The following is a 20,965-nucleotide window of genomic DNA, read 5'->3' on the forward strand; positions in this document are numbered from 1 at the left end:
AGTTCTTCTTTTTTCCGCGCCAGACAGCGCCGATCCGGGAAGAGCTTACCCCTTTAGTCACTTTTTGGACTCTTTTGTCTACTCGATTCGAACTGGTGCCGGTAGGATGCCCGGGTTTAAAGCCTGTGACTCCTGTCATCGACTGATGTCGGTGACGGACCACCACCGCTGGTGCCTTTACTGCCTGGGGGCCGACCACCATGCGGAGTCGTGCATCGACTGCCAGGCCTTGACCTCGAAGGCTAAGCGGGAGCGGTCCCGTAAGCTTCTCGAGCTCCGACACTCTGCTCCGGTCCAGGAGGAGGTCGAAGGACCGGTCGCGAAGCCGCAGCCACCACCACCGCTCATCGGGGTCGAAGTCTTCGGGTAAGTCGAAGCATGCTAAGAAGTCCAAGACGCGACATCGCTCTTCGGACTCCCCTCGCCGGTCGCGCGACTCGGTCGAGGGTCCGGGTGGTACCACCCCCATGGCTCCGTTGGAGTCGCAGGAGCTGCGTCCGTCCCCATACCCTCCGGTCCCTGGGACTGACGCGACTCCGGCGGAGATCAGTGCCTTCCTCTCGGCCATGAGGGGCCTGGCTCCGCCGTAGACGCCTGCCGGCGTGCCTTCGGGCCCTGCGGGCTCGACTGGGCGACCTAGCGAGCCGGCGGCTCCGGCCCCGTCGTCTACTTTGGTCCCGACGCTGCAGGTCCCCGTGGGATCCAGGCCTGGATCTCAGTCGGTGCCGGTCGACCTCACGACGCCTCCTCCACCGGCGCCGACACCGGTTCCACCCCCGGCGCCGTCTCCGGATGACGCCGTTCCCCGGTTCAGCCCCAGTCCGGGACCGGCGCTGCAGCCGACGCCGATGGAGGACCATTTCATCCACCGTCCCGCTCCGATTATTCCCCCTGTTTATCAGGAATCGGATGACGGGGGCGACTGGGAGGGGTCTGAGGACCCTCTGGCCATGCAGACCAACTTGTCTCAGGACTGGGCAGATGAGCTGGGGGATGCCAGTGGTCTGGACACCTCCCCGGACACTGGTTTCATCTCTCCTCCGACTGTGGCTTCGGAGGAAGGTGCTGCATTTTCAGTGGTGCTGCGCAAGGCGGCCGAAGCCCTTGGGCTGGAGCTGCCTGCTGTGGCCGTGAGGACTAACCTCCTGACTGAAGTGCTTCAACCGTCAGCAAGCTCCTCGGAGCCTCTGCTGCAGTTCAATGAGGCACTAGTGGACGTTCTGAAGGGCACCTGGTCCAAGCCCTCCACAGTACCTCCTGTGGATCGGAACGTGACCCGGCGCCACCGCCCTGCTCCAGGCGACCCCAGTTTTCTGTCCCAACACCCCACGCCCGAGAGCCTGGTTTTCCAGGACTCTACTTCCCAATCCTCCTTTCCGTCCGCTCCCCCAGATCGGGAATCCAAGAGGCTAGAGCAGTTCGGTAAGAAGCTGTTCTCTTCCCTTAGTTTGGGACTGCGGTCCTTGAACACCGCTTGCCTCTTGGACCGTTATTCTCACTCTCTGTGGGATACGGTGGAGGACGTGCTGCCCCAGTGTCCGGAGGAGGCCCAGACGCGGCTCGCCCAGGCTCTTGCCGACGGGCGGGATGCAGCACGACTTGCTATTCGGTGTGGACTAGACACTACGGACTCGCTGGGTAGGGCGATGTCAACCACGGTGGCGCTCCGCCGCCACGCCTGGCTGCGGCCCACGTCTTTCTCAGGGAATGTCCAGAGCACCCTCATGGATATGGCCCTTTGTTGGCACTCGCCTTTTTGGCGAGAAGGCGGATAGTGCGCTGGTGCGCTGAAAGGAATCCCGGGCTACGGCCAAGTCCTAGGGCCTCTCGGGGCCACGAGCGCAAACTTCCGCCTTTCGTCCTCGTCTGTGCTTCCAGGCCCATTCCACGCCAGTGGGCGGCAGAGTTCGCCATCACCTGCTCCACTGGCGTTCCATCACGTCGGACAGGTGGGTGCTGCAAATCGTCCGAAGGGGCTACTCCCTCCCCTTCGAGACGACCCCTCCAGCCATGCCACCGCATGTCGGGGGATCACTTGAATCTTCTACGGGAGGAAGTTGCAGCCCTCTTGGCCAAGAGGGCAGTTGAGCGCGTTCCTGGCCCGGAAGTATGTTGTGGTTGTTATTCCCACTACTTTCTGGTTCCCAAGAAGGGCAAAGGGGGTCTACGCCCTATCTTGGACCTCAGGATCGTCAACGCCTTCCTCTGGAAGGAGAGGTTCAAGATGCTTACCCTAGCTCAGGTTCTGGCTGCACTGGATCCAGGAGACTGGATGGTAGCGTTGGACTTGCAGGACGCCTATTTTCACATTCCCGTCCTGCCGGCCCACCGGCGTTACCTGCGGTTCTCGGTGGGTCAGGAGCATTTCCAGTTCATGGTGCTCCCCTTCGGCCTCACCAGTGCCCCTCGGGTGTTCACGAAAGTGATGGCGGTGGTCGCAGCTCATCTGCGCAGATCAGGGGTTCCAGTCTTCCCCTATCTCGACGACTGGCTGTTGAAGGCGGGCTCGCCCCAGCAGGTTGTCTCCCACCTCCAGACTACGGCCGACCTCCTGCATTTGCTGGGGTTCTCCATCAACGTGCCGAAGTCGCATCTGAGTCCCTCCCAGAAGCTCCTTTTCATCGGGGCGGTTCTGGACTCGGCGCAGTTCCGGGCTTAATCTCCGGAGCAGCGGGTCCGGGATATTCAGGCTCTGATTCCAATCTTTCAGCCTCTATCCCGGGTTTCGGTCAGTTTGGTGCTGTGGCTTCTGGGTCTGCTGGCCTCCTGCATCCTGTTAGTGCATCACGCCAGGTGGCGAAAGCGGGCTCTGCAGTGGGACCTGAAGTTTCAGTGGGCCCAGCATCGGGGCAACCTGTCCGACCATGTCTTGATCTCGGAGGGCACTGCAAAACAGTTGCAGTGGTGGCTCACGAACCGCGATTGGGTCAGCGGCAGATCCCTACCCCACCGGAGCACGTAGTGGTGACGGATGCGTCCCTCCTGGGATGGGGGGGCCACATGGGGGAGGCGGAGATCAGAGGACTCTGGTCTCCGGCGGAGTCTCGGCTCCATATCAACCTTTTGGAGCTGAGAGCGATCCGACTTGCACTGAAGGCATTCCTTCCCGTTGTCCGGGGAAGTGTGGTGCAGGTGTTCACGGACAACACCATCGCCATGTGGTATTGCAACAAACGGGGTGGGGTCGTGGACCCTTTGTCAGGAGGCTCTGCGCCTCTGGACATGGCTGGAACATCAGGGCATCACCCTGGTGGTTCAACATCTGGCGGGCTCCCTGAACGCCAGAGCAGACGAACTCAGCCGCCGGTGCATGATGGATCACGAATGGCGTCTCAACTCGGACGTGGCGCAAGGCCTCTTTCGGCAGTGGGGAGAGCCTTGGTTAGATCTATTCGCCACTGAAGAGAACGCACAATGTCAGCAGTTCGGTGCGTTTAAGTTTCCAAGGCGGCACTCGCTCGGGGACGCTTTTCCTCGCGAGTGGAGTTGCGGTCTGTTGTACGCCTTTCCGCCTATACCACTTCTGCCCAGAGTGCTGAAGAAGATCAGGCGCGACCGGGCCCAGGTCATCTTGGTGGCTCCGGATTGGACACGAAGGTACTGGTATCCCGAGCTACTCAGTCTGTCAATCGATCCCCCGATACGACTGCCTCTTCAGGAGGACCTTCTGTCGCAGCAGCAGGGGACGGTCCTCCACCCAAACCTGTCCAGTCTCCACCTTCATGCGTGGAGATTGAGCGGCGGCAGTTGATGCCATTTGACTTGCCTCCTGAAGTCTGCGATGTGATTCTGGCAGCTAGGCGTCCCTCCACTAAAACGGTATACGCCTGTAGTTGGAACAAATTTGTGGCATGGTGCACAGCAAAGGCTGTGGATCCTCTTTCCGCCCCTCTTTCTGAGGTTCTCCTCTTCCTTTTTTCTTGGGCCCAGCAGGGCTCTGCTCTGGGCACTCTTAAAGGTTATCTTTCTGCTATCTCTGCCTTCCTTCGGTTTCCTGATCAGCCTTCTCTTCAAATCCCTTGTTGTTTCTCGGTTCCTTGAGAGGCATTACTCACATGTTTCCTTCTGTCCCTTTCGTAATGCCTCAGTGGGATTTGAATCTTGTTTTGACTTATCTGATGTGCGCTCCCTTTGAGCCACTTCATAATTGTCCTCTTCGTCTCTTGACACTTAAGACTGCTTTCCTGGTAGCCATGACCTCTGCTAGAAGGGTGAGTGAGCTCCAGGCTCTCTTCTAAGCCTCCTTTCCTTTCTATTCATCCGGACAAGGTTGTGCTCCGCACTCGCCCTTCCTTCCTTCCTAAGGTTGTTACTGCCTTTCACATCGGGCAGTCTGTTACGCTGCCCACCTTCTGTCCGCACCCCTCAAAAGATGAACAGCGGCTCCACCGTCTGGATCCAAAACGTGCGCTCTCCTTCTATCTGCACCGGGTGGACTACCAACTCTTCGTTGGCTATGTGGGCGCTAAGAAGGGGTGGGCGGTGCACAAGCGATCCATCTCTCGGTGGGTCGTTTTGTGCATCAAAGCTTGTTATTCCTTAGCTAAAAAGGAACCTCCTGTTGGGTTTAGGGCCCATTCCACTCGGGCCACGGTGGCGACGACGGCCTTGGGGAGCCCCCTTGCAGGACATCTGTCAGGCAGCAACGTGGGCCTCGCTGCACACGTTTGCCAGGCATTATTGCCTGGACAGCCAAGTCTGGTGAGACGGCTTCTTTGGCCGTTCTGTTCTCAAGGACTTTCTGGTGTGATCTTGGTTCGCAGACCCACCACCGGGGTTGGTATTGCTGAGGTATCTATTCTAAGGTGAGGAATCTAACTAATGTGTTTCTTTCCGATGAACAAGTTACTTACATTCGGTAACGATGTATCTGTAAGAAACATTAGTTAGTTAGATTCCTCACCGACCCACCCATCCTCCCCGTTCTGCGAACCGACATCTAGGGTTAAGGTTATCCTTTTCAGGCCCCTAGACTTGTATGGCACCAGTGTCGGTCTCTTGCATGGCTCTGCGTTCCTGGCGCGGAAAGCTGTGTACAAGAACTGACGTCTGCGCGCGAGGGCGGCGTCTAAGTACTCCGACGTCATTCCGGTGCACGACGCCGACGACTGACGCGGAGCCGCAGACGACGCCTAGCGACGCTCAAGGGGTATTGCGGACGAAAAATCTTTCCGGATCCAGCCTGGAGATATTGTAAGGTGAAGAATCTAACGAACTAATGTTTCTTACAGATACATCGTTACCGAAGGTAAGTAACTAGTTCGATAAAACAACAACAATTAGGATTGTTCTTTAAATGTTTCAAAACCATTTAAAAAAAAAAGTTTAATGAAACTGGTACACAAAATGAAAAGATAAAACAGTGTCAGAAAATGCATAGGTAGATGGTGTGAATGTCGGGGAGTAAGTCAGTGGTCATTTTTAGGTCTCGCCTGAGACAGCGCATGCGCGGTCTCTTCGAGACATTTAGTAAGTGGCTTTTAAAAGTGCCACCAGAGGCTTTTGCTGGCCTCAAGCTTGCGGTTACGCGCGCGACTGCCAGCATTCAGCGCCTGATCGCGATCAGTTTTACTTTCAGGGCGGCCGCGTCACTTTTGCTTGTTTTTTTTCTTTTCGCGTGCTTGTTTTTATTTCCTTTTTGCATGCGCGCGCACACAACTCCTAGTCGCGATCACTTTCGCTGCAGCCCTCGCACACAACTCTTGGTCGCGATCACTTTCGCTGCACCCGTACTCGAAACCAGATTGTCCAAACAGTGACTTTTCAGGGTCACAAAGCACTAAATAGATGCAATTCCAGTCATTGATTGCGATTACATGAAGGTTTGTCAACCCTGTCCACCAGCTGTCAGAGGTTTGGCCACACTTGCTGTTCAGAAAGAACAGTCTGCTTATTTATAAAAACATCAATGTCCAATGTAAATTTGCAATCTTCATCATCTTAATATGAATAAAATTGAACATGTTCTACACAGTCATCGCATCTTGGGAAATGTAGCCTAATTGTCACTAGTGCGCTTCGTTCCTCGTCAGGGGGGTATGGCTCACTGACTAGTTACAACTGCAATTTGATACAATTAAAGTTCTGGTTAAACCAGACCCAAAGCCGGCCTCGTGTTTGTGCGCGCGCTGAGCCGCCTGCCTCCTATTGCTCCGTTCAAGGGGCACTGTTCCAGAGCAGCAGGACTTTTACTTCCTGGAAGATGGGGGCGGTGCGGTTGTCATTGACTAGATCGCAGTACAGCTGTAAAAGATGAGCTTAACAGGTTAACTACGTTTCGTTTGTTTTGGCAGGAGCCCCAAGGTTCTGTAACGTCACACAAATGATTCTACTACGAGCAAATGAGCTACTGAAGTAGGCTGACCAGCCATTTTTGAAACTGCAGAACTCCTATTGATTTAGCCAAATAGCATGCGCAAATTAATTTGAATAATTATGTTAACTACCCGTGTCACTTTTACCAATAAGAGTCCGGAAGTTATCCCGCATTTGTATTTTTTTTTTTAAAGCATGTGTCATTTACATTTGAGCCGGAATCCTGCTTCAAAGCGTTTTTAATTTGTTTGTTTTATTTGCAATAGCTCCCATTGTCATTGCTAGTGAAGGTCGCCTTAAGTATCCGCGTGCTCTTTGTGCCCCTTCAGTTGCGTTTGTATTTTAATGTTTGTATTTTAATGTGTTGTATGTTGAATTGTTTAAAACAGATTATTTGTCTTTCACGATAAAGAGTTTTGAGCTATTCTCACGTTTATATTTTTTTCTTGCCCTTGCAATCCTTTGCATTATCTTTACATCCTTTTCTTGACCGAGGCTCCGGTGAACAGCTGGTGTGCTTTCACATGCTATAAAATAACCCAGTGCCTGATACTGTTACAACCAATCACTTGATTAATACTTTTTTCACCTTTTAGGCTATCATTCACTTGGAGATGACATGTTAGTTCTCTGTTCTCCTGCTCGATGTATTTTGAGAATTTTGTAAATGCCTTCTATGCAAGTGCACCCTGCACATACAACCAAGACTTATGAAAATTGCTCCCGGCTAGGACCACGCTACAAAAATATTCCATTAAATAAAAAAAATAAAATACAGTTGTTGAGTTTCAAGACTACATAATGTTTTTAAGCTGCTGTTTAAAGACTAAGCATGTGAAGATGGTCTTGTTATTAATTGGCATTTATATTGCACCCAATGAGCTACTAGTATGGCATCACAGCACTTTTCAGTAGTTTATGACTGACTTTTCTGAGGGATCTCACGCAGACTGGTGGAGATGATCCACAGTCCCTACCTTCAGATGTATTGTGTAGGAGCAGATTCAGCGCACTAAAGTGAGGCAGTCATTTTTTACAGTACCACAAGCAGGGTTGCTTAAAGGACTGGGAGAATTTGACAGGTATATAATGCAGTAAAGGTCCACCAGCAGTATATACATTGGTTCACGTAAAATACTCGGCCAGTTGTCTGATGAACAGATGTTCTAATCTCCATCCAGAAGATTCGTTTGGGAATCCTGCAAGGAGACTCCGAGGCAAATTGGACACCAAGATATAATCGGGAATACTGGAATTCTGCCGCAGGAAGGACCAAATTATGCAGCAGAGTTGACTAAGTTATTTTGCAAGAAAAGGCAAATTATGCAGCACGTGCTATAATTTTTGGGTCTAGCCAGGTTGCACAAAATGCCACTTACGGACCATAACAAAACATTACAGTGGGCTTAGAGCTATTGTTTACCATTGGTTGGTTTTATTGTTGTTGTAATTTGCTTGCTTCTTATTCAATGGATTGCCTTTCTCTTCTTGTGCTTTTCCTTTCTCTGCCACCTGACAGAACCAACTGTAGATTATATTACATCTGACTGAACCAACTGTAGATTATATTTTCAAAACCCATGTTCTGAGGGACACAGGGTTACCCCATTATCCTTAATGATGTACTTTCTCTGGCGCATAGCCTCTATATCATCCTTTGGATTAGCCAACTTTTATCCTCCCAATGGTAACGTTTAGTTAAGTACTTTCTTTCTTTCCAGCACTTCATGAATGTTTGTTTTCTACCTCTTTCACATTGTGCTGCTTCTAACCCAAAAATAACCCTTCCCCATGTGCACTTGTGTTGCTCCCTCATTCCTCTCCCAGACTCACCCATTGGTTTCCCTACCCCTGCCTCGCTTTTCTTTTTACTGTTTTTTCTTTCTCAGACTCAAGCGCCTCGTTTGCTCCTTCGTCCCCTACCCACTCTCTGTTGCTTTCCTCATACTCATAGCCCTCACTTGCTCCTCTGTTGCTCCCCCATTCCTCCTGTTCATTTAAAATGATGTGTTTAATTTGAAGGTTTCAGGATAGTCTGGCACCTGTCATTTGCTGCTGGTCGATCCGGACATCAAAATGCCTTTTCATAAAAGTAAAGTGACTTACCAATGCAAGTGGCCCCCAGCCATCTTGGATTGGTAAAAAGAAAACCGAGCATTGGCATAGCCACTAGGTCTCGCCGTTGGGACCTTATAAGTGTTTAACCATGCAACAGTTAATGTTGTTGCACCAAGGATATTGTGCTGCATAACTAAATACTTATAAGGTCCCAAAAGCGAGACCTATTGGCTATGCCAATGCATGTTCATTCTTGGAGTTATTGCCACTTGCAAGTTGCAAGAGAGCTAGATTCATTGATTTTGCTCATAACTACAAACAGTTATTTGAATTTGTTTTGCTTAACTATTATCTAATTTATTAGATAATATTGATTGATTCTCCTATTTAGTAGTCGCACAAACGTGCTCAAGTATACCAATAATAACAGTATTTTCTTATTTTGATACTGCCCAAGATGTATGAAAAATGTTTTGCTTGGGTTGCAAACACTCTGAATCGGAGTTTGCAACTGCAGAATTCTTTTTTGCAATGTACAAGTCCATGTTAGCAGTCAAAGTTTTACAGACTTCTAAACTAATTTCCGACAAGCTGCTGTCCATTCTGTTACAGGAGGTGCAGCTGTTGCTCTTCAGTGGTGCCATTGAGTGTGTTCTAGACTGAGAAGGAGGAAGGGGTTGTTACACTCACTGTTTCCTCCTTCTGAAGAAGGACAGAGGCCTCAGGCCTATTCTGGACATCGGACCTCTGAATGCTTTCCTCTGTAAGGACACATTCAAAATGCTCACGCTTGCACAGATTCTGTCTGATTTGTACCCCAGCAACTGAATGGTGTCATTGGAACTTCAGGAGGCATGTTTTTATCAACCCGTCCTGCTGCACCGCAAATATTCTCTCTATAGCTCAAGGCAGACCAAGAGCACTTTGTTTGCTGTACTGCCTTTTGGCCTTACCAGCACCGCTTATGTGTTAATGAAATTGATGATCGTGGTCGCGACTCTTCTTTGGAGGTAAATTATCCCGTTATTCCCGTTCCTCGACTGGTTGCGAATAACTACTGGACATTGGCAAGTTGAGATTCACAATCAACGTGCAGAAGTTCAACCTTAACTTGTAGAGGCTTATATTTATTGGAACTTTCCAGGGCAATGATGTTCGGGGCTTTCCGTCTGCCACAGCGAATCCATGATATTCAAGCTATGATTCCGATGTTTCAGACTTGATGCTGGATCATGAGGAGAACGGATCTGAGGCTTCTTGGCCTCTTAACCCTCATGCATCCTCTTCATCAGCTAAGTCAGGAGGCACATGTGGGCCCTGCAAAGTTTCAATTGGCTCCGTGTCAAAGCAGTTTGATTGATGTCCTACAGGTCTCGAAGGACATGCAGAGGTGGCTGCTGCAATGCAGTTGATAGTCTTGTAGACCTCTCAGCCTTCTTCACCCAGAGCTGACAGTGGTGACAAACTCGTCTCTGCTGGGAAGGTTATCTGGGGATGTGGAGTTCATGGTAGGGCTGGATCAACATAAATCTGCTGGAGGAGCAGGCCATCCGTTGGCTCTCAAGGCTTTCTTACTATCCATCGGGGAAGGCTGATGCAGGTTCTCATGGACATATAGTACCATATGGTTCTGCAACAGCCAGGGCAGAGTTTGGTCATAGGTCCTTTATCGGGAGGCTCTGTGCCTTTGGAGGCGACTGGAATGTCAAGGCCTTTTCCTGATTGCAAACCACCTGGCAGGATTCCGGAATGCCAGAGTGGACGAACTGAGCAGCTGGCGTCTAGTTTCTTCGAACAGTAGGGAGAGCCCTGGCTAAATCTTATGACCACAGTCAAGAAAGTATAGTGTCAAAATGTTTAGTGAGCTGTAGTTTCCGGAGTAACACTCGTTAGGGGATGCACTCCAGCGTGAATGGAACACGGGACTCCTGTATGCCTTCCTGCCGCTGCCCGGAATTCAGAAGATCCGGAACGACTTGGACTAAGCTATCCTAGTGGCTTTGGGCTGGGTCAGATGTGTGTGACATCTGGACCTTGTGTCCTCTGATCAGGCTGCTTCTTTCTGAGGACTTCCTGTCTCAGAAACAGGGTAGAATCCTTAAACCTGAATCTGCGCATCTACATGCGTGGTTATTGAGTGGCGATTATTGACTGTATTTGATCTGCAGACAGAAGTGATGGAAGTCATACTTTGCGCCAGGCACCCTTCCACAAAGTCCATTCATGCTGGGTGCTGGGACGAATTTGTGACCTGGTGTGACCTTTGTATGACTAACCCTTTACAAACCAAGCAGTCGAACACTCTTTTGTTTGTTTTTTCTTTGGCCCAGCAAGGCCTTGTAGTAGGCACTACGAAAGGTCATTTGTCCGCATTTTCGACCTTATTTAGTTTTCCAGATCAACCATCCTTGTTTAAATCACCTGCCGTGATGAGATTTATAAAAAGTTTGGCATATGTGTTTTTTCCCCAAATCATTTGCGATTCCTTAATGGGCTCTTAACTTGTTTTTCATGTGTACTCTCTCCGAACTGATGCATAGCAGCTCATTGCATCTCTTGACTTTATAGACTGTTTTCCTCATTGTGATTGTGTCAGCTCATTGCATGAGTGGACTTCAGGCACTTGCTGTGTAACCACCATATATAATCTTTTTCCCGGTCAGCAACATTCTTGGAAAATGTTGTTACTCCCTTCCATGCTGGGCAATCCATCTCTCTGCATGTGTGTTTTTTGCTTACCCTCTCCCCTTGAAAGCTGAGGAGATGCGTCATCCACTGGACCACAAAAGGGCTTTAAACTTTTATGTTGATCGTACCAAGGACCATGAAGTGGGTGATCAGCATTTTGTGGAGTTCTTCAGAGCAAAGAAAGGGATAGCTCTGCAGAAGAGGACCATGTTGAGGTGGATTGTCCTCTGGATTAGGATATGCTACCGCCTGGCAAAGAAGCAGCCTCGGGAAGGTGTGAGAGCCCATTCCACCAGAGCTAAGGCTGCTACCACTGCACTGGCACGTGAAATGCATGCCCATGACATCTGTCAGGCTGCGACATGCTTGTCAGTACACACGTTCATGTTGCACTACTGCCTTGACAGAACAGTCTGTCAGGAAGGGCATTTTGCCTGCTTGTTCCTGCAAGAATATTTTGGTCTGAATGCACCCCACTGGTGTCTATTTTAAAATGATGAATCTGCGGCTAGAAGTATCCATCAGAAGAACAACTTACTCCTAAGTTAATCCTCTTTCTGGTGGATGCTCTAACTGCAGATTCCTCACCACTCTCCCCCCATTCTGTGGAGTGGTCTCTTTTTTTAAAATCTGAAAAGGTCCCAAGTTAGTATGGCGCACACTGGTACTAATAATTGTTCATGCTCTGTATCTTAGGGTATGGAAAGGAAAAAGAGTAGGAACTAATGTCATTGGTAATGGCTGGCTCTTACAGCGACATGAATGAGCACTACTGTGAAAAGTTTCTGAATCCAGTCTGACACCTCAGGAGTATTCTAAAATGAGGAATCAGTGGTTCACTAGTGTATCCATCAGAAAGAGCGTTGCCAAAGATAAGTAAATAATTATTTTTTTATTTGGGCATTGGTGGCCTACTCCTTCACTCCTCCCACACTCTGTATGTCACCGGTGTCATACAGCTTATACTTTCCCAAGTAAAAATTCGCTTTTTTTGGACAACATAACAATCAGAACTGTCCAAGACTGATTCCAGGCACACCTTCTGGCTGTGTTGGTCTACGTCCTACTAGCTCACAGTGCACATTCTGTGCAAATGGATGTGCAAACTCTGAACATGACAACCCTGACTCCTCAAGGAAATCACGGTAACACATCTAGAAACATTTTGCTTAGTTACTTATGCATTTCCGAAGAGATGCACAAGAAATGGACTGTAAAGCGTTGCAATATTTATTAAAGCATTGTGATTCTTGAGTACAATACTTGCGGTGAAGTTATAGGAGGAAACCAAATAACGTGATTAGCATTACTAATGGTAAAAAGGATTCAGTTCAACCATTTTTCTGATTACAGAGAATATTTGCTTGCATACAAATACTCTAATATATTGTACTACCATCTAGCACTTCCTAACTTAGCATGTCTAGGGTGAGTGAATCTGCCAAATCCCAGTAGGGTAGTCTATCTCCTCGTTACCTGTAGGTAAGTGTCATAAAGCTGCCCGTCTTGGTGGAGAGCTGGGCAGCATCCCTTGGATGAGGTAAACAGGAATCAGCTGGGCTGGAATTCCTGCATGGGTCGATTTTTCAGTGGCAGCAAAATGCTCCTCTGTCTAAACAAAGGATCAATGCCGTATATATCTAATAACATCATCCATATTACCAAAGTCCTAGTCAGGTAGCTATTGTTTATTCTGTTATGATAACTCGGTCTCCAAGCGGCCAAACAAATAACACCTTGCATGATGTCCTTGTACAGGATGTTCTAGGTGTTTTGATTGGGTGCCTACGAAGTGTCAGTGTGAGGAAACTGCGTTTAAAGAATATTGGGCCAGATGTACGACGCTTGCATTTAGCGAGTCGCAGATTGCATTAAATTGCGACTCGCAATTTGCGACTCGCTAAATGCAATGTACAACAGTGTCACAGACATTGTTTGCGATTCAAAATGGGGTCGCAAATTGCATGCCTCATCAATATTCATGAGGCAAGTGCAATTTGCGACCCATTTGGGAATGGCCAGCACTCAAATGGATGGTGGCCTGCTGGGGTCAGCAGACCACCCTGTCTGTGACTGCTTTTTCAATAAAGCAGTTTTTTTAAAAATGCAGCCCCTTTTCCTTCAAGGAAAACTGGATGCATTTATAAAAGAAAAATTAAACATTTTAGTTCAATTCTTTAAGGGCAGCCTGTGGTCCCTGGGACCACTGTCTGCTCTTAAAGAATATTTACGTTCACACTCACAAAGGGGAAGGGGTGTTATGCGGTCGTAAAACAACAGTACTTTGCGTGGTGACTCGCTATTATGAAGGGACGCCCCTTCCTAATAACAAGAGTCGCAAATGCTATTTTACGAGTCAGTGATTCGCAAAATAGCATTTGTGCATGCCTGAAACCTTTTTTGCAGTCACAAACGGGCTGATCTCCCCAAAAAGGGTTGCACATCTGGCCCATTATCCTGTATTTGCACGCAAATTAATGTGTGTCAAATGTCATTATGTTTAGGGAGAGAAGGCAACTTAAGAACGTGAGCATGTAAAATGCCGTTTCTACCCGGTCTACCCGGGCCTAATGTAACCACGTGACACTGGAAGTTGACAAATAGATCTGTCTGGCATGGTGCCACCTGCAGCTTTTCTCTTTTAGCCAGTCAGGCAGTGCCAACAACCGAGCAGGACAGAAGTTGCAGTCTTGCACTAGTTATACTTCAGTTAGTACAGCTATGGCTGTGGTGGAAGAATTTCAGAAATAGCTTAGAATGGGAAACCAGGCAAGCAGAAGGTAAGCAGGTTTGATTAGGGGGCCACAGGCGGGCAGTGAGATAGGCTAGCCCAAGCTACTGTGTTAACGTGGCAGAGGCGATTAGTTTAGCATCGTGAGGCTACCAAGTTCTAACTGCTTGTGTTAGGAAGCCTTGGCAGCAGAGTTAAGGGACACCCATACTTGGTTCTCCCCCACATACAAGCTGAAGGTTTAGATATGGAATGTTGAATAGGGTAAGCCTGTAGCCAAAATACTGCAATTTTTCTGCTGTTAGAAAATAGTTGCTGGGGTCTGGAGTTCCATTTAACAGAGCACATAGTAGAATGCCTTTCTTCCTTGTGCTCCCCCCCCCCCCCCCGAGGATATAAGAAGTGGTTTATCATGTTGCGGGTGAAGGGCAGGCCCTGTATTTGGATACAGTCCATCATTGGTTGTTTTTGTTAATTATATTCTGCCCTTTCCTGATGTCAATGATGTCTTGCGCATTTTCCTTTTTTATTGAACACATTTTGGGTTGCACAGTTTCAATTTAGATAGGGAGTTGGCAAATTAGGGTATATTCCCCATTCTGCCCACCTAGGGGAGAAGAAAAAAGGAGGTTGGTTTTGAGGTAACAAAGGCTGGTGTTGTGCTAGTCACTAACCCGCCAACAGTTAGGTTCTACTGTGTCCCCCTGATTTCTAGTTGCTCTTTACTCTAATGATGTGCTATGAGACCAGATTGACTTGTTGGAACATGTGTTACAAGCTAATTAAGAGTTAGGTGTCAATTTTGTGCAGAGCAGTTAAAAGATAGAAGTTTTGGGGTTATTCAACAAAGTGTATCTAAAAATAAGGCTAACTGCTCCTCAGGTGGACTGCTAACCTTGAACTTCAATAATGTAGTGCAAAATGAGGAGACAATTGATACGCAGTGAGGTTGAATTTTAGCAATTAAAGTGGATCTGTATTGAAAAATCGCAAATGTTAGTGCGCTGATTTTAGTCAATTAATATGTCTGTTTAATCGATTAATATTGGTGGTGCAAGGCATTTTTTAAAATTTGAAAGACAGTCAGTATGCCAACAGTACAATGCAGAGTATTTAATCTGTGGCTCAAGCCCATGTGGAAGGATTGTCCACAAGAAGGTGTGCTATTAGTTTATAATGTTCCTTTTTCTGACTGTACACAGGCTACAATTTCTAATTAGTCTGCTAAAATGTTAAAACTTGTTGCTCCTCTGTTCTGTCTTGACTTAATGGACAATGTAAACCGATGCTTCTGCAGGTCAGACCTTTCGATTTAGTAGGCAAGGTTACCCTTTTGACTAAATTTTTGTTCCTGCTTTGGTTCTTGGGCTGTTTTTTAAATGACAGATTATCCAATTCTAAATTACAGTGAAAGTCAACATTGGTGTTTTCATGTTAGAATTTCGCAGAACTCCCTGCCAGTCCAAGCCAAAGCTCTACCCATTTGTATTAAATATCCCTGTTATCTCTCACCTAGACTGATACCTGGTTAACAATATCTGTTAACGTGCTTTCAAAGTTATATACATCATGTTGATGTATCTTTAATTGGCTGCAATTTGATACTATGGTAGAAAAAGTCCATACAGGATCTTGTTTAGGAGTTGAGGTGAAAAAGTATTTTCACTGCTCACATAATTCTTTGTTGGAAAAAAGTCTAATTACAGGATATAGTGTGACAAATTCTGTCAGAATCGAGAAATGAAATTACGTTTTGGATCTTCATAGGCTTTTAATGATTTTACATTATTATAGCAGTTTTCTCCTTGTATCATGCACTCAAACAGTGCTTTCTTTATTCAGATTTATATATTTTGTACAGTGTAACTTATTTGTATTATGTGTCTGTTTTTTTGGGGGTTGATCCCCGAAATAAATGTTTGATTGATTGAACTAAGGAATATGACTATAAATGCAAAGAAAAAAGGTGACCCCTGAACTCTCTTGATTTACAAATTGTTTAAAACTAATTATTTAAAGTTATACTCGATAAGAAATTAAATTACTATAACAAATGTCGGTCCTTAATGCCAGAGGTCATTGCTTCCCGAGACTCTAGGAAATTTTGGCAGTTGGTACGCCAAGTTTCTAAGAATAATCAGCCTTCACTTTCTAAAGTAATTTCGTAGAGTCATGGATAGCTTATGTAGGGTAAGTGTATGACTGAGTCAGAACAGCACTCTGATCCCCTGATTTTGTCAGGAATCATTTAATAGTTAATGTATTTCCTATGGAACCAACTTAAATTACTGCCCGTTTCTTAAAGTCAACAAGAGCAGCAGGTCTGGGCAATCTCCCATCCTTAATTCATAAATAAAAGATAGACAGGTGAGCAAAACTCTTCCTTCATCTTTTTGAGTTACTCAATCTGTATCTTTTTCTGTAAGTTGGAAATTTGCTGTAATTAAAGCCATTCACAAAAAAGACTATCCCACCACCCGAAAAGATATAGATTATTCTGGTTGATTGATATTGGGACAGGTGTCTATGCTAAGATAATTTTAAACTCTCTAAAAGATCGGATCAGTGAGTATAACTTCATTGAAAAACAGAGTTGTTTTAGAGAAGGTTATTTAGACCACTTAAGTCTTTGGGTTAATGTACTGAAACCATTGGACAACTGGGATATCTTTTTTGTTGCTTTGTTGATTTTAGAGGTACATTTGATCTAGTTGATAGGGAGGATCCATGGGAGTAACTCAAAGAAGTAGGCATGCCTACTTTCAGTCTGAATGGTACTTTGTTAATTAAACTGGACACAGTTTTAAATTGAACAAATGGTATATTTTTTTGTTTTGTTGAGTTTCATATAGTACGAACTCGACCCAAAGGTACCGGAGCGCTTTACATGAGCACAGACATATATATTCATTTTTAGGCACGGGGAGATGAAGTGATTTGCCCAGAATCACATGATGTTTGAGCTTCTCGCCAGACTCGAACCTTGTTCCCCAGATTCAAGGTCAGCTGTTCCAGCTGTTAAGCTACATCCTCTCCACATATGGCTTAACATTACTTGTAAATTAACAGTGAGAAATAACCTAATGCAGAGCTCCATGTTAGCCCCCCACTTAATTCTTACTAGATTTGGTTGACCTATCTATGACTTTGTTGAATGGGATAAATGTGCATTGTTTATTATATCCAGATGATTTAGTCATTATGAACAGTACTCCAACTGGCCTTCTGAGGAAGCTATCAATCTTTTATAAATTCTTTAACATTTTCTTACAGTAAACTTGGATGAAACTAAATTCTTAGCTTTCTGTCCAAATACTGAAACTTTTCTTGGACTCTGGTAGAAAGTAAAGTTCATGAGGTGGAATTTTATAATTATTCGGACTGACCATTCCTAAATTTCCACCCACCAAGGCCATACATAAACACAGTCTCTTACGTACATCAGAGATCTGCAAAAATGTAATAAAAATGATGGTGGGCACACTTTAGTTACGTTAATTTGAGCATTTTAATGTAAAGTCTCCCCATAAGTATTATGCAGTGCAGAACTCTTAACATCGAATCCTAAAACCTCCTATGATTCCGTAGAGAGCCATTACCCGAAACATCTGTTGTCCCTCCCCACGATTTAAGCTGTTAGACTTGAATTGCGACTAACCTCATGGCAAAACTTAGCATCTGTTGAAATCTTGAGATACTTGGGTATCCTTTCTCACAAAACTCAACACAAAATGTGTTTCGTGTTGGCAGAAAATCAGTTGAAGTAAACAAGGTTGAGCCTTGTCAACACACTCAGACACAAAATGCCAGGATTTGCGGGACTCGTAGAACTTAAAGGTGTTTTTGAATATTTAAAAATCTGAATTGTAATCTCTTGCCTTTTGTGTTGTATTGCAGGAGATTATGCATATTTGGAAAATAACATTTGGTCTAACTATTTCAATCTTTGTAGAATATAAATATAAACTTCACTATCTCGAAGAACTTCTAAACCAGTCAATGAGATGCAAAATTTTCAGACCTCAAATTGGAGTGAATCCCTTCTGGTTCATTCTGATATGGCTTGCAAATTAAAGTCAGATGATAGCAACTATTGGTTTAATTTTAAGTAAAATACACTCATTGCAAATGTTTTATTAAATTGTATATTACTCTTGAGTATAAGTTGTCTATTTATAAAGCCTGTTATAAAATATAGTACAGAGAGACCTTTAAATCTGTTAGTGGACATGAGGTATTTTGATGTGGTGATTAGCCGGGCGTTTTTTAAATTGCTATATACAAGATTAATGTTGTTCTAAACTTTCTGACTAGATAGTTTTATGCTTATAACATTATTTAGCTTGTTGATTTTATAATTTCTAAAGTTTTCAATATGGTTATTTATTGTGGTTTGATGTACTATGGTCTATATAAACATATTTTGAATGGAATTGAACTACAGGCCATTGCTCAGTGAGTGCATTTAATAAAACAGCTTGCAATTAAATATGTTTTGCGCCTCAGTAGAGCACTACAGTTATTGCTAGTCCTTGGCAGAGTGACCATAAAACTCTGGCGCGTTATGCGGAATTCCGCAAGCGACGGAGTGCGTTAGGTAGTGCCTTTCCCGCAGATTTTTTGCGCTGGGTGTTTGTCCCGCACTGGAAAATCAGCGCGAACAGCACCATGCATTCCACCTTTCTTTTCCTCAAAGCGAACGGAAGGTTTCTCAATGCGAGCGGTAGCGGCCATCTGCAACCGCCCGCATTGAGAAATCTCACGGGGGGTGGTCTGGAGTAAGATTTTCCTCGCTCACGCTTGCCAACTTGATGCCAGGGAGTGCAAGCGAGGAAACTTTCGTGCGCGGAGTGGGAAAACCTCTGTAAACTTCGCAAGCAGAGCAGAATTTGACGCCTAGGCCTACTTATTATGAATTTAGTGTATCCCATAGATTCATTATCGCAATTTTCCTTCATCTGGCGGTATGGATGAGCACGAAAGCACGCTCTTTGGCACACTATGCAGTGTGGGAAAGAATAGTTCCTCAAATGTGTCTGATGGGATCTTTGACCATTTTGAATGTCGGGGACTAATCCTCTATTCGTTATGTCCTCCGTTCACATGCACAGTTCTGATTTGTTTGATTTTTTTTTTTTTTTTTGTAAATTAACATGTCCTCTTGTATTTGTCTCTAAATAGGTGGCTACCATCCAGTGAAAATCGGGGATCTTTTCAATGGCCGGTACCATGTTATAAGAAAACTAGGATGGGGGCACTTTTCAACGGTTTGGCTCTGCTGGGATATGCAGTAAGATTGTTTTTTAATCAAGAAATGTTTTTCATTTTGTTGTTATTGAATCAACATAAGATGTGTAATTTGCAGAAATCACCGCGAGGCATTTGAACATAGACTGTATTAGTGTCTGAGGCATCATGATGTTTTGAGTAATATATTAGTGGTGGTTTTTCAGTGTGCTAGGGCTGTCTCACCCCCCCCCCCCCCCCCAAAAAAAAATAATTCAGGCTTAAAGCCCTGTTGGGACTGTCGCACACAGATGTTTGTTTGACCCCAACCAGTTGTGCTTGTGGTGCCTGGGTTCGAGCCATGACTCCAAGGCCTGCACTGACTGCATGCCGATGAACCAGAAGGCCATCAGGGTAACTCGAGGTGAAACTCTGTTGCCAAGCATAAGAAGATTTCACGTCGGGCCGCTTTGGATTTGCAGCCAAGGTTCGTTCCCGATCTCATTCTCGAAGCTGCTCGAGAGGTGGGCCTTCATTGCACTCCATATCTTCTGGCAAATCTAAAACGAAACACAATATTTTACTCTCTTGAGCCACTTGCATTCGCCTGAGTGGACGAGGGGACGGTGCCAGTCTTCTCAATCTTGCTCCTGAAGTCCACCATCTTCGGAGCTGATCCCGCAAATATTGCTGGTACAACCCAAGGTTCTGTTAGAATTTCCAAGGCATCTCTCACTCAGAAACGGATGCAGCCAAGTTCATGAACAAATGTGGGTTGGACACAACCGACTAGCTAGGCAGATGTTTCTTCATCCGTGGCCTTACAGTGCAACAACTGGCTGAGAACAACTGGCTTTTCAGGGAATGTCTAATCCTCGCTTATGGACATGCCCTTTTATGGCTCCTGTGTTTTCAGAAACCTGGTGGACTCCGCTCTGGAGCACTTCAGGGATAGCAGAGCTACAACGAGATCGTTGGGCCTTTCCATGGCCTCCTGCCAACCCCAGTCTGCCTTTCGCTTCTCTCTTGGCTACGGAAGGGGCTTCCAGCTGTGTCCTTACCTGCCCAGCCACCAGACCACGCAAGTTCCCCATATTCTGTGTGGCTGAAAACGCGGTCCCCCCTGGACCCTGAGGGTCAGACAGCCAGAGGTCAGGCCAATCCATCAACCAGTGGGAGGCAGAATGCGCCATCACCTGCATCACTGGAAGTCGATGATAAATGACTGCTCGGTTCTCCAGCTTGTCCGAAGGGGCTACTCCATCTCCTTCGTGACTACCCTGCCACCCACTTGCTACAGTATGACGGAGGACCATCGATTATCATTCCACTAGGATGTGGCTGCTTTCTTGGCCAAAGGAGCCATAGAGAAGGTTCCTACACCAGAAGTATGTCCTGGTTCTTTCTTGCTACTTTCTGTTGCCCAAAAAGCACAGATGCTTTTGTCCTATCCTAGACCTGCACCCTCTCAATTTCTTCCTCTAAAATGAGAAATTCAAAATGCTCACGCTCGCTCTAGTCCTGTCTGCCCTGGACTTGAGAGATTAGATGGTAGTGTTGGACTTGCAGGACGTGTAATTCCACATTCCTGTCCTGCCTGCCCACCGACGTTAACTGCGGTTCACAGTGGTCCAGGAGCACTTTCAGTTCTCTGTGCTCCCTTTTGGCTTTACTAGTGCCCCTCCTCGGGTGTTCACCAAGGTGATGACGGTGGTTGCAGCTCATCTGTAGAGATCGGGGGTACCAATCTTTCTCTATCTCGACGACTGGCAGTTGAAAGTGGGCTCGCCCCCAGGCAGTCATCTCCCACCTCCAGACTACGGCGGACCTTTACACTCACTGGGGTTTCACTATCAGCGTTTCACTATCAGCGTGCTGAAGTCAGACCTGACTCTCTCTCAGACGCTTCCTTTCATCACAGTTGTTCTGGACACAGTGCAGTTTCTG

At 46.3% G+C, this 20,965-nt stretch overlaps 1 protein-coding gene across 2 annotated transcripts in view; it reads left to right on the forward strand.

The window, feature by feature from the left end:
- SRPK2 (SRSF protein kinase 2) overlaps positions 1-20,965 on the forward strand; it is a 727,507-nt gene that overhangs the window by 480,171 nt on the left and 226,371 nt on the right. For both annotated transcript variants that reach the window (XM_085654150.1, XM_085654149.1), the window contains one exon: positions 18,974-19,082. In XM_085654150.1, coding sequence (XP_085510276.1) covers positions 18,974-19,082 — 109 coding nt within the window. The remainder of the gene's footprint in view (positions 1-18,973; positions 19,083-20,965) is intronic.

This window comes from Triturus cristatus, chromosome 4_1 (assembly GCF_964204655.1).
Source record: "Triturus cristatus chromosome 4_1, aTriCri1.1, whole genome shotgun sequence".
In the NCBI taxonomy this organism is placed as follows: Eukaryota; Metazoa; Chordata; class Amphibia; order Caudata; family Salamandridae; genus Triturus; species Triturus cristatus.